The following is a 12,380-nucleotide window of genomic DNA, read 5'->3' on the forward strand; positions in this document are numbered from 1 at the left end:
CGGAGCTTTGCGTGGAATCACTAGTCTCTAGCAGTCTTGTAGCATTCTTCCATCGAAACTTCCTCGCTTTTCCGGTTGTGTTTCTTCGATCTGTTCCAACTTCTTTATTAGGGAAAGCTGCCCAACGAAATGAACTCGGCCATAAATAGTAAATTCTGAAGATTTTGAGAGGATCATGACGATTTCGCTTGCAGAATCCTTTAGGCTGAAATGTGAGGAATCAGAAATCTGCAACCTCGAATTGTAGTTCTCAGAGTGGACGAATTTCAACTAAAGGTCAGCTTGGGAAGTAGATGAAGTTAAGCAATAATGGAGCTGTCGCATTCGGGGTTCATTCAGAAGGAACAGAAAGTTTTGTTCATGCGCACGTGATTAATCTCTCTCTCTCTTCCTTGATACACAAAACATGTAACTGTCTGCTTGTCAGAGACAATGAGCGAAATCATCAACGAGTTAGATCAGTAGTAATGCTACACATACTCTAAGGCAGGTTTGCGAAATTAGTGTACAACGCTATGGCAAGCCGCCAGTGAGCATTTCTTGCTTCACATTGAACACGCGATAAGAGTCGAATCATTTTGTAGACTAATTAAGTCGCAAAGTCTTAACATTTGTAACACTACATCAAAATGAAATTTAACAACAGTGAATGGTGACAAAAAATGTGGAGACAAATGACTTATTTGCAATCGGTACTGGGTGACCAATTTTCCTCCAGCTTGGTTATGTCCGAGCTCTCTCTCAGTCGCCAGATCAGTCGGATATTCAGAAGTCGATTGAGAGAGGGAGTGGCGCCCTCATTTGCTGGCCTGAGCAATTATGTTGCTGATGGAATTAGCCTCCTCTTTGGCAGTCTCCACCAAAGCATCCTGCAATTAAGAATAAGTCAGGGGTGACCAGAACCTCCAACTCTGAGTAAAAGGACAAGAACACACCTGTCCAGCAATAAGGCGAGCAACAGTTTTCTTGCTCGACTCCTGAAGTTCGCCAGCCAGCAGTAGCTCGTCCAGGATGTAATATGCCTAGTAGTTTCAGGTTCAATGTCAGAATCACATTCACATCAAAGAGAAGGAAAGGTAGCAAAACTGGCTGTGGGGGAATTGAAGCATGCACTAAGAGCATGTAAGGCCAGCGAGAGCACAAACTATCCATCTTTTACGTTGTTATGACAAAAGATAATGTGACCGCAGCAAGGCAGATTTGGAGTCCCCACCTTGTGAAAGTTGAAGATCAAATCCAGCTCGCACACCTGTTAAGGAAACAAAAGAAGGCACCGAAACAAAACTCAAGTTTGTCAACCAATTTCAACTCATAAAAGAAATCGGCATCTTGCTCTTCATTCTTCATGATAAAAGGCTTACACTTCCAAAGTAGCGATCTAAAGTTTCCACATAGTGATGGATTATTTCAAGAACCTCCAGTTCATTGTCGTCTTGGTTGATGCACATACAGAAGTAAAGGCTGGCATACCTAACCACATCAACGAATGACATAACAGACTGCATATTTCAGTTATTAAGCAAACTCCGTTGCAGGACTCGTTGCCAAATACTGAATTATTCAAGGTGCAGACAGCTCAATGACTTTGCAAAAACTGTACGCGCACCTTCTATAAACAACTTTCAATCCTCTCCACTCGACAAAGTTGCAAAGTTTGGGCCCTCTTGAAAGTACTTCACCACTAATCTCTCGAATAACCTAACAGCATGAACATACAGGAAATAATAGTATTTTAGCATGGATGTACATTCCCAGCAGCATGATGGAGAGAACTAATAATCAGATGACGCGGGATATGTTATGAACTAAGAACAGTTCAGAAGTTCAAGTAACATTTTGAGGTCGATTGAGGATTTGAATTAGCATATGCACTAGAAATAGCCCCATGTTACTTATCAACAAATTCTATCCCTATGGAGACTAACATTAGCAACTAGAAATCATCACCGAATAGCATACAAAAAGGCTAATGGAGGTGGCATTGATAGAGCATGGTTCGTGGTTCCACTAGTAATCATCGATGGTGCAACTGCCGAAGGTCATCCAGTGAAGGGAATGTATGTGACAATTCACTAAAGGTGCTGTCCACGAATCAACCAATGTGGGAGACAAGCTTGATAGTTACCCTACTTACTTTTTATCGACAAGGCTAGAGTCCCTACTGAAAACTCTCAAATAACTAGATCATCATGAATGACCAATCTTAAAGGAAGCACAGAGGAGAAAAAATATAGAGTAAGATAGTGAAGCGTTTCTTATTTTCAATTCTCGCACCAACAAGCATCAAGAGAGCAAGTTCAATCTAATGATCCTTAAAAGTTTACTTAATTTCATATTTGAGGCCATAAACATAAAACTTCCATGTTCTTATGGTGTTCTTTTTGTCACAGCCGCTTTTGTATCCCTTTAGACATGGTTGCTTAGCCTCCTTTAAGCGAAATCCTAGTCATGTTTCTGTTGGATAACACCTTAAGCCAAAAACAACAAACCAATTGAATGCTTACATTTCATCAAGCTTTGACAAGATGAGACTTGAACGGTATTACCCAAATGCGTCTAAGAGGGACAAAAAACTGAAAACAAATATTTCAAGGGACAAAATTGCCAGTTTTATAGACTTTTTAGACTTTGCTAAAATGCGAGATTGATAAACTTATCATTGGTGCTACTATGAGCGTTCTTTCTTTCCATTTCTCCATAAAACAGCCATTTAAGAAAATTCATGCGCTCCTTCAAGGGAGTAACTTTTACTATCCATATATGTGATTCAACTGTTTTGAGTCTTGCTTGGGTCCAGCACTTCATGTAAAAAGGAAAAGCAAACACATGAGGTGATGAGAGAATGCATGTCACATACTCAGAAGCTATTAAAAGCAAAGGATTTTACTGGAACACCTCCCTTGCCTAGATAATTTTCCACCTTTTCTAAATGTAGTACGAGTATTCCTTTTAAGGTCATGTTTTCAACGTGTCCATATTTAAGTCAACAGGGAACATGATCTACATTTAAAGCTATCTGCACAGATCACAATTTTCTAAGGCCTGTAAGGAATGAACCTACCTTAGTTCTTTCCTTCTGAGGATAAGCTGAATACCACTTTGTCAGCCTCACTTTACCTTGCCTGCTTATGAGAAGCACGAAGTGAATCTGAAAATCCAGGACAGAGAAAAGTAATTATGCGGCTGCCCATAGCAACGTGCGATACAAATGTTTATATCTCCTGTAATCATTCAACAACAAATCCATTCCATGCCAAAACAGCTATCAATGAGCAATGTCCTCAAAGATGCAATTTTTCCGAGTCCTATGCGAAATCACAACTAACCCATGAAGGAAAATGCTCCAATCTGCACCAGATCTAATGCAATTCAACAACGAATGGGACTAAGCTATTGGCTCTTGCTGGAGGATGACAAGATCTCATCAAAAGAATCAACAGTTTCCCAAGATTACACAACAGCTATCGTATTAACTCTCGAGATTTCACGTTCCCAGATCGCTCGACTTAAACTCTAACGACAGATAACGAGATTCAACTCAAAATTTAAGTCTATCAAGAGCGGAATGCAGATTCCGGGATGCGAGATTCATGAAATCTTTCCCGCGAACGAAAAGCAAGAAAGTCGCAGAACCAAGACATCAACAGCCCAGATCCGAGCTACAGAACTGCAAGTAGAATGCAGGAAGACGAAGGAAGCAATGATACCATTTTCAGTGCAGAGATGTCAGAGCGAGTTCGTTAGGTGACGCGACGTCTGTTCATGTCCCGTTTCCAGAAAGAGAGAGAGAGAGAGAGAGAGAGATGGAAAATTCCAAGTGACGTCCTCAAACTATTGCAAAACTCTAGTGTTAAAATCGTTAAGTCTTTCCGACGCGAAAAAAATAAAAATAAAAATTCACAAGTCTTGCTTTGTTCCTGTAAAATAAGATAAGCGCGGATAAATTTTGGTAATTAATTTTTTTTTTTGTCTTTCCTATCTTTAAGTCAAACTCCGTGATACTAGCGTTCCTATCCCTAATCCCTTTACCAAAAGGGCCATATACCTATTGACGATAATTAAGTATTAACCAAGAAATTATTTACATCGTTGATAAACCACTGGTAATCTTATGAAAGTGAAATTACCAACCATTTTAACAATTTACCAATATTAACCGGTATAGCTCATAACTTGTTAAGGTCACTAACTTTTTTGTTGGAAACATGAAAATTATTCAAAAAGTCTTAAATCTAACGTAGGGTGACCAATTAAGTCACAAATCTTTTAATTGTGCCATTCCGTTCTAAACCTTTTCATGATTCGTCAATTTAGTTCTTCCGATCAATATAAGCCGAAAATCGTTGATGTCGATCTAGTTAGCGCATACCGTCCTACGTGGCACAAGCAGTGTTGATGTATACAATTTTTTGCAATTATTTAAATATTTCAATTTTTATGAATTTTTATATATTTTTATTTTCCAACTCCGGGCCAGCGAGGTCACCAGCCGACCCTCCGCCTAGCCAAGAGTTGGAACAAAAAAGAAGAAAAAAAAATAGGAAATTAAAAAAATATGAAAAAATAGAAAATTATTCACGTCAATGCCAACCGTGTCATATAGGATGACCGACATCGACTAGATCGTCACATCGGTGACTTCTAGCCTAAATTGGTCGGAATGACTAACTTAACAAATTATCAAAATGTTTTGGACTAAATTGACAAATTGTGAAAATATTTAAAATAAATTGATAAAATCGAAAGGTTTATGACTAAATTGGCAACGTACAATATGTTTAGGATTTTTGAACAATTATCTCCGTTCGAAACTACTAACTATTAGTTCAATTCACTTACCAATATTTACCTGATTCTTTCAAAATTAGTAGCTCTTTCAATAATTCATCAACATTTACTAGCTAAAGTTATCAATGTGTTGTTAATTCTCATACAAATTTACCAACCTTAAATTGAGACTGTAGCAACTTTTCATGGATTACGTGAGTTAAAAAGATTGTTTTGAAGATAAACAAACCGTTTTCAATGATTTATCGAATTTGTTTGTGGAGCTTACCAATGAGTTAATATTACTAACGAAGCTACCAACCTATGAGTACAATTACCACGTTTATTTAATTGTTTGAAATTACCAACCATTTTACTAAATTTATTTGCGAAACTTAAGTTACCAACTCTTGTTATAAATTATCAACTATTATCTAGTCGCTTGCCAATACTTGTTTTATCGTTTCGCTATCAATAACTATTTGTTAAGCTGCCACAAAATATATTAGTAAATCATCGAGTAGTTGGTAATTCCAAAACTATCAAAGAAACATCGGTAACCGACTGAAACAAGAGCTGATGATTTCAAATAAAAGTTGGCGACTTGAGCTTCGCAAATAAATCTTGGTATATTGGAGTAGTTGGTAATACAAAGAAAGTTGGTAATTTCGTATAAAAGTTAGTGGCTTTAATACCACGGTAAGTTCCCAAATAATTGTTTGTAGATAATTGGAACAATTGGTACTTTTGAAACAATGATATAAATGTCGGTAATTAACTCAAAAGATAGTCTGTGATTTCATGAGTTAGTAAATTGAGTTTCGGAATTAAATGATGGTAAATTGGTGAAGTTGGTAATTTTAATAACAGTCGGTAATTTCACATGGCAGTTAGTCACTTTACATGTTGGTAACTTTAATGAACAAAAGTTAGTAAATTCTATGAGCTGTTGGTAATTTCCAAAAGAGTTAAAACAAACGGTCGCTAGATGGACTCAAATGAGGGGAAATTGTCAACAGAGTCATAAATGTACTTTAGAATGGTCAATTTAGTTCTAAACTTTTTAATTTAACCAATTTAGTCTTGAATTTTTTGATGATTTATCGACGAAGTTCTTTCAAACAATTTTGGCTAGAAATCGCTAACGTGAACCTTTGCTTTCCTACATGGCACGATCGTACTAATAAGGTTTATTTTTGTAATCTTGCAATTTTTATGTATTTATTATTATATTTCTTTCTTTCTTTTTTTCCAGCTTTAGGTTGGCGAGGTCACCGATCGACATTTGGGTCTCGCTCATGGCCCGCAAGGGCGTCACTAGGGCCCGTCGGCCGGAAATCCAACTAAGGAAAAAAGGAAAAAAAAAGAGGATAATGAAAATGAAAGAAAATTAAGAAAATTCTTGAAAAAATTACGAAAGTTGTTCACATAATCACCAACTGTCCTATGTGGCACGGCTAGCATCCACATTAATTTTAAGCCAATATTGGTTAGAAGAGCTTTATTGAAAAATCGTTAAAATGTTTAGGACTAAATTGGTAAAATTGAAATGTTTATAATCGAATTAGCTGTCGTATAATAGACTTATATATTTTTTGGTAATTTTCTCCTAAGTAGAGAGTCGATTGTTTCCTAAAATGATTAGTTGGTGAAAAATCAAACTTGCGTGGATAATGATTCAAATAAGAGTTGATAATTTTCTAGAAGAGTTTGTAATAACTTTAACAAGACGGTATCTTTAACAAATAAATTGTTGATAAATTATTGGAACAGTTACTAATTTCAAACAATTAAATAATCGTCCGTAAGTCGATTCAAATACAAATTGGTAATTTTTTTTATATAAAAGTTAGCAACTTTAACATTTGGGTAAATTTGACGGTTAAAAGTGGGTAAATAATTGGAAAAATTGAGTCTTTCGAACGACCAAATTAACATTGGTAATTGCACTCAAATAAGAGTCAGTAATTTTTTGAACAGTTAATAACCTTAACAAGCTGATAAGCTACACAAATAAGTATTGGTAGATTATTGAAATAGATGATAATTAAAACAACCAAACCAACGATAATTTCATAAAATACCGCTAACGTACGCACGCATTGTAGGCTAAATAAGTTACCAGTCAAAATTTCGTTACTAATGAGTTTTGATTATTACCAACCTCTTCCTATTTTATCAGCATGGACTAGTGTCATGATCTTTTTACCCAAGGGAAAATAGAATCTGTCTCCTACGCTCTCTCGATAGATTATGAATGGCTTGGAGGAAACATTTTACGTGCGAAATGATTGACACGATTAACCAATCAAGTTTATCACACTTGTTTTTGATCGACTTGTTACACCGCGTCTTTGTTATGTATACCTTATACTTTGGATTTAAGCATCAATCAATGACAATATTTTGATACTCTGGGCCTGTTTGGTTCAGCATTGCAGATGAGCATTTGAGCTCTAAAGTCCTTTGGACAAATGCAAATGCTGTTTGACTCAATATTTTTTTCACTTTGGCCGGATGCACTTGCATCCGAAATGCAAGTCTAAGGGACCTTTGGCCAAAGTCCCTCAAGAGCAGCTTTGAGAAACTTGCATTCCCGGGATGCAACTTCTTCACTTAAATGAAAATATAAAGACTTCTCTTTTTACCCTCATTCGCTAACAATAATCTCGTTTTGCCCCTTACGAAGAAAAAAGCCAGCCTTCGTCGATCTAAAAAGACCGGAGGCTTCCAGGTTTGCTCTCACGAAGGTGAGTTCCCTCGCAACACCCCTTAGTTCTCTCTCTCGACGCATCTCTTCCCTCACGGTGACCGCTCCATCTCTTCCCTCACGTTCGCCGTCGAGATCTCTTCCCTCACGTCCTCCGTCATGCCCACCATCGGGATCTCTTCTCTCACGCCCTCCCTTATGCTCGCCGTTGGGTCTCTTTCGTCACGCTCGCGGTTAGATCTCTTGCCTCACACCTCTCACGGCTCGCATCCGCGGTCGGATCTCTTGCCTCACGCCTTCCCTCACACCTGCCGTCCCGGTCCTTGCCCTCACGCCCAAAGCTCTCCCCTTTCCCGGGTTAGATTTCTTCGTTCATCTTGAGACTTTGTACCGTGTACCGCAATCTCTCTTCTTCTGAGACTTTTGTTGTTAAGAAATTGAAAGCCAGCAATTAGTCCTCATTTAAGAGGAAATTTGGTCCGGAGTTTCGTAGTCCGTCGGAAATCGCCCATTTCTTCGGCTTCTGATTGTTCAAAATCGAAAATTTCTGGGAAGAGCGCATTATTCTGTCTCTCTGTTGACTCCCCTGGAGACCCCGTTGAGTTCGTTTTCCCCGATTGTCAATTTCTGCAGTGAAATAGATCTTATTGACCCCTAATTGTCAATTTCTCCTTTTAAGGAAGATCTAGGGAGCAATTCGTTCTTCTTCTCCCTGTTATTAATATATTTAATTTCCATCACAGATTCACAGAAGTAGATGGCATAGTTTAATTCTGAAGAAATTGGCAAGTACTCCAACCAATACTCTAGTTGCCATTTGAGTTTCCCTCCCATACAAGTTTGCACTGTCTAGCCGAAAGTGCTATATGATCAACGCACTACACAATCAATGAACTATTCAAAAGAAAACCGCAAACACAATCTTCATCTGAAAACCTTTTCTCTAGGCGCTTACCAAAGTCTGCAGGTAATTATTTGTTAGTTAAACTAACTGGAAAGCATTAGCAAAATATAATCTAATTAAGAAATCGAGATTGCTCATAAACCGTAGAAATAATAAGACTATGGTCACCTACAAGGCTTCCCTACATGCTCGCATAACCGGTAACCGTTATTAATATATGTTCAAGCTGTGATAAAATGTCCATGATAGTAAAATGAGTGCCTGGAATTGTTTCTATTATGAATTTTGAATTTCCTAGTGCTATGGACTCTTATCGATGATTACCCTTTTGATCTACAAGAACAATTATGCAGAATAAGTTACCAAGAGATATGTCACTTCTCGTGCATTTGAATTGGCTTTCTCATGGCATAGAAAGTAGAGGTCCATGGAAACTGCTGTTAAAAGCCAAAAAAGAAATCATGTCAATATTGTGAAGAACCGAGTTTTGTTTTGGTGGATACAGTTCTTTGGTAGTAGTTAAGTCAATGAAAATTAGCAGTTTAGGAGGGAATTTAAGTTCGGGAGGGAATTTAGTTTTCTTATTTGGGTGGGATTATTGATGCCCGCAAGAGATCTTTAGAGTAATTTCAATTTCAGTTTTAGTTTTTTTTTTTTTTTTTGGTTGATTCCAATGTCTGTTGGCAAGAAGTGTGCATGGCTAGTGTGCTATAGTCTCTTCCTTTAACAGAACATGCTAAAGCGAGGTTAAGGCCAATGGTACTTTTGAATTCAACGGTGCAATTCTGACTCTAATTTATGGCCTGGACCATTTAAACAAGCTGGTTGCTATCTAGCTGGGGATAGGGTGATTAAGACTTGATTGCTTTTTGACTTGACTACTTATATGAGGTGTGCTCTATCTTATTTGTTTTGCTGGTTTCATAAATTTTCTTTTGGCCCTCTCAATTGTGTTTATGTTCACAGTATTAAAAGATGGCAAGTTCATCAAAGGAAAAAGCAATTTGGACTGCTGAAGATGTGAACATATTTTGTAAGTTGTGCATTGAGGAAATCGAAAAAGGCAACCGTCCCGCAAGCAACAAGAGAGATGCATGGGTAGTCATAATTAACAAGTTCGAAGAACTAACGGGTAAAAAGTATAACAAAATTCAAATGAAGAGAAAGTGCGATAATCTCAAGGAAGAATGGAAAAGATGGAGAACATTGATTTATAGTGAAACAGGACTAGGATGGGAGACAAGAAGAAAACCATTGCTGCGATCGATAAATGGTGGGACGATAAAATTAAGGTTCGTATCGCTTCCTCTTTTATTTTTCTGTTAAATTGAATGTCATTGACACAACTTATTGAAATACTCTTATCATTATAACAGGCTGATTATAGGTTTAAGCCTTTTAGGACGAAAGGCATACATCCCGATTTTGATATGTTGTTAGCTAGAATGTTCAGTAGTACAGTTGCTACTGGAGGAATCACATGGAATCCTGGACAAGGTTTACGTATTGAGGAGGATGTTGATGCCACACAACCTAATATCGCCGATGTTGATGTATCTGCTGATGAGATTTTGGAGTCCGAAGGTTGTGAAAATGTTGTTGAACAAAATGTAACTCAAACCCGTAAAAGAGTGATGCGGACTTCAACGAGGCAAGCTCGGGGAAAGAAAGAGAAGAGAATGACGCCACAACAACAGCTTGGAAACCAAATTGAAAGGATGGTTTCCGCTGTTGAAAGTAGGAGCAATTTCACATGTCAACCAGATTATGGATTTGGTCCTTACAAGGACCTCATGCAATTGGTGGATTCCATTCCCGAGATTGTGCAAGATGAAAAGTTATACTTTTTCGCAATAAAACATTTCAAGGAAAAGAAAGACAATTGGCAAGTCTTCATGAGCTTAAACGGTGATGCACTAAGAGTCAAGTATCTCAAGTTTGAGATGGACGAGCTTAGTAATATCTAGGATATTGTAGCATCTTATTTGTACTCTTGACTATTGCTATTTTATTTTGTTGTGAGATTTTTATTTGGTTTATGTGTGAAACCAATGTGTATTGTTTGTTTTTAATGTAAAAACTGTTTCCTCGTTACTTTGTTTCATGCGCGAGGGCTATGTTTATTCAATTATAAAAGCATGATATCTCCTTGTTATGATTCCCCCTAATGCTCTACGTATTCAATTTCTTTGAAAAACTTCTAAGTGGGGAAAAAAGAATTCTCCATGATAGAGATGGATGAGGTGAAGGGTTTTTAACATGGATGAGCTACTTTCTGTTGAAGTCACAGCTAATTGATGTTGACACTAGCATTTTGTTAATTGGTGTTGACACTAGTGAATGCTAATTGGTGTTGCATTTGGCAGGTTTCTTCACAGACCTACAACTTGGATGCAAATCTCTGCCTCCTTCGCCTTTATCGGGTAATGCCAAGGTTACTACCATGATAATTGTTGATTCTTTTTGCCAATGTGAATTCATGCTGATGGTGCTGTGATTCTAGCTTTGAACTTTTAGGCTGATGATTCAATTAGCTATCTTGTCCCGATTTGTTTCTTGTAGTTTTATATCGCTATTGGACTGCTGATGTTGCCCTATCTTTGCAGTTTGAACCCGAGAAGATGAGCTCCCAAATCGTTGCTCGCATCTTATTAAAGGTTCAACTTGCTAAGATATTGATATAATATTGTATTCACCAATTAGCATTCACTAGTGTCAACACCAACTAGGATTTTTAACTCAACATTTTGTTTTTTTTTCCCCTGAGTTGAAGTCACAGCTTGTCGGTGTTGTTGTTTTGCAATGACCTATTAAGCTACTTTCTACGTAGATTGCAAATGGATCTTAAATGTGGCTGATAATTGAAATGAGTCTTAAATGTGGCAGATATCTCTGGTAGGAAACGTAAAGCTCCTCCCAAGGCTGCAGATCTATCTTAAAGGTGGCAGATATATGTTTACCCTTCTTTGATGAGTCTGAAGCATTAGTGGCATTTATTATCTTGAAGTATGGTATGCACAATAACTTTTGCAGTCTCTGCTGAACGGTATAATGGAGAAAAGAGCTTCATCAATGATGTAGGGAAGGCGCCGAAAGGCGCTTCGTCATCTTGTAGCCAAGCTTCTTCTGGATTTTATCCAAAATAGAGAACATTGCCCTATAATTGATTGACTTTTGTCCCCTTTATTCTTTGGGAAGGTTGCAAAATCTTCTGTTTTTCTGAAGATCTTTTCTCTATACTTGGTTGGATGAACGGATGTCTATTTCCCAAAGTAATAAATAATTGGCAGAGTTGTCTTAAATACCAGGTTTGACAGTTATCAACTCTCGGCCATGATAATAAGACCGTCCATTTTTGACCTGTTATTTGTTCGGGGTTACAACAACATCCTCCCCCACTTTCACTTTTACAACAAAGTCTCCTATCTCCTATGCTTTCTATTCTCTCGCTCTAGCAGAAATCAGGGGAAAAAATCAGGCAATTTGAAGGGAGTTCTTATTACTCCTTCTTGGGTACATCTTTTCTCATGCTTGTGTAAAATTCCAATTTTTTTATTTATCATTTCTTTTGTCCCTTCCCTGTCCATTATGAGAACTAGAAAAATTTGTCTAATTTCGCAGTTATGGATTCTCCCGAAAGGCAAAAACGTAAAGAGGAGGAAGACAATTTTTTGGATATTCTCACATTCACTCAAGCTGCTATTGCTTGTCAAGCGATGTACGTTTGCAAACAACCTTGCATGACTTCATCATATACAGGTTATGCATGGTTAAAAGAGTTGATGGCCGGAGATGCTAATCCGATTAGGTGCTATAATATGTTTCGAATGCATAGATCTGTATTTAACAATTTAACGCATGACTTAGTGACACGCTATGGCTTGAAAGGATTTAGGAATATTGACGTTGCAGAAATGGTTGGAATGTTTCTTTATATATTGGGACACGGTGCGGGTAATAGGTTAGCACGAGAGCGCTTTCAATGCTCGGGAAAAACCA

At 37.6% G+C, this 12,380-nt stretch overlaps 2 protein-coding genes across 2 annotated transcripts; one reads left to right on the forward strand and one right to left on the reverse strand.

Moving 5' to 3' along the window:
- Window positions 1-433: 433 nt before the first annotated feature.
- Window positions 434-3,864, reverse strand: LOC115735514 (AP-1 complex subunit sigma-2-like). The gene is made up of 7 exons (XM_030666783.2): window positions 3,708-3,864; window positions 3,062-3,148; window positions 1,607-1,698; window positions 1,362-1,470; window positions 1,214-1,249; window positions 936-1,022; window positions 434-869 (listed from the first exon to the last, which is right to left on the reverse strand). Exons 1-7 carry the CDS (start codon window positions 3,708-3,710, stop codon window positions 798-800), a joined length of 486 nt encoding a protein of 161 aa, XP_030522643.1. The 5' UTR covers window positions 3,711-3,864; the 3' UTR covers window positions 434-797.
- A 5,739-nt stretch (window positions 3,865-9,603) lies between these two features.
- LOC115735375 lies at window positions 9,604-11,527 on the forward strand. The gene is made up of 6 exons (XM_030666600.2): window positions 9,604-9,673; window positions 9,758-10,337; window positions 10,748-10,815; window positions 10,988-11,038; window positions 11,268-11,322; window positions 11,415-11,527. The coding sequence occupies exons 1-6, from the start codon at window positions 9,614-9,616 to the stop codon at window positions 11,525-11,527; spliced, it is 927 nt and encodes a 308-aa protein (XP_030522460.2). The 5' UTR covers window positions 9,604-9,613.
- Window positions 11,528-12,380: the final 853 nt, after the last annotated feature.

The sequence above is a fragment of the Rhodamnia argentea genome, chromosome 8 (assembly GCF_020921035.1).
Source record: "Rhodamnia argentea isolate NSW1041297 chromosome 8, ASM2092103v1, whole genome shotgun sequence".
Lineage (NCBI taxonomy): Eukaryota > Viridiplantae > Streptophyta > Magnoliopsida > Myrtales > Myrtaceae > Rhodamnia > Rhodamnia argentea.

Excerpts from the sequence above, each read along its gene's own strand:
- LOC115735514 (XM_030666783.2), bottom strand. Across the intron at positions 1,471-1,606 it reads TTGAAAGTTGTTTATAGAAG|GTATGCCAGCCTTTACTTCT; the intron begins GTGCGCGTACAG and ends TGATGTGGTTAG. Across the intron at positions 1,250-1,361 it reads TAGATCGCTACTTTGGAAGT|GTGTGCGAGCTGGATTTGAT; the intron begins GTAAGCCTTTTA and ends TTTCCTTAACAG.
- LOC115735375 (XM_030666600.2), top strand. The coding sequence starts at position 9,614 with ATGGGAGACAAGAAGAAAACCATTGCTGCGATCGATAAATGGTGGGAC. Across the intron at positions 9,674-9,757 it reads GGTGGGACGATAAAATTAAG|GCTGATTATAGGTTTAAGCC; the intron begins GTTCGTATCGCT and ends TCATTATAACAG. Across the intron at positions 10,338-10,747 it reads GTTTGAGATGGACGAGCTTA|GTTTCTTCACAGACCTACAA; the intron begins GTAATATCTAGG and ends TGCATTTGGCAG.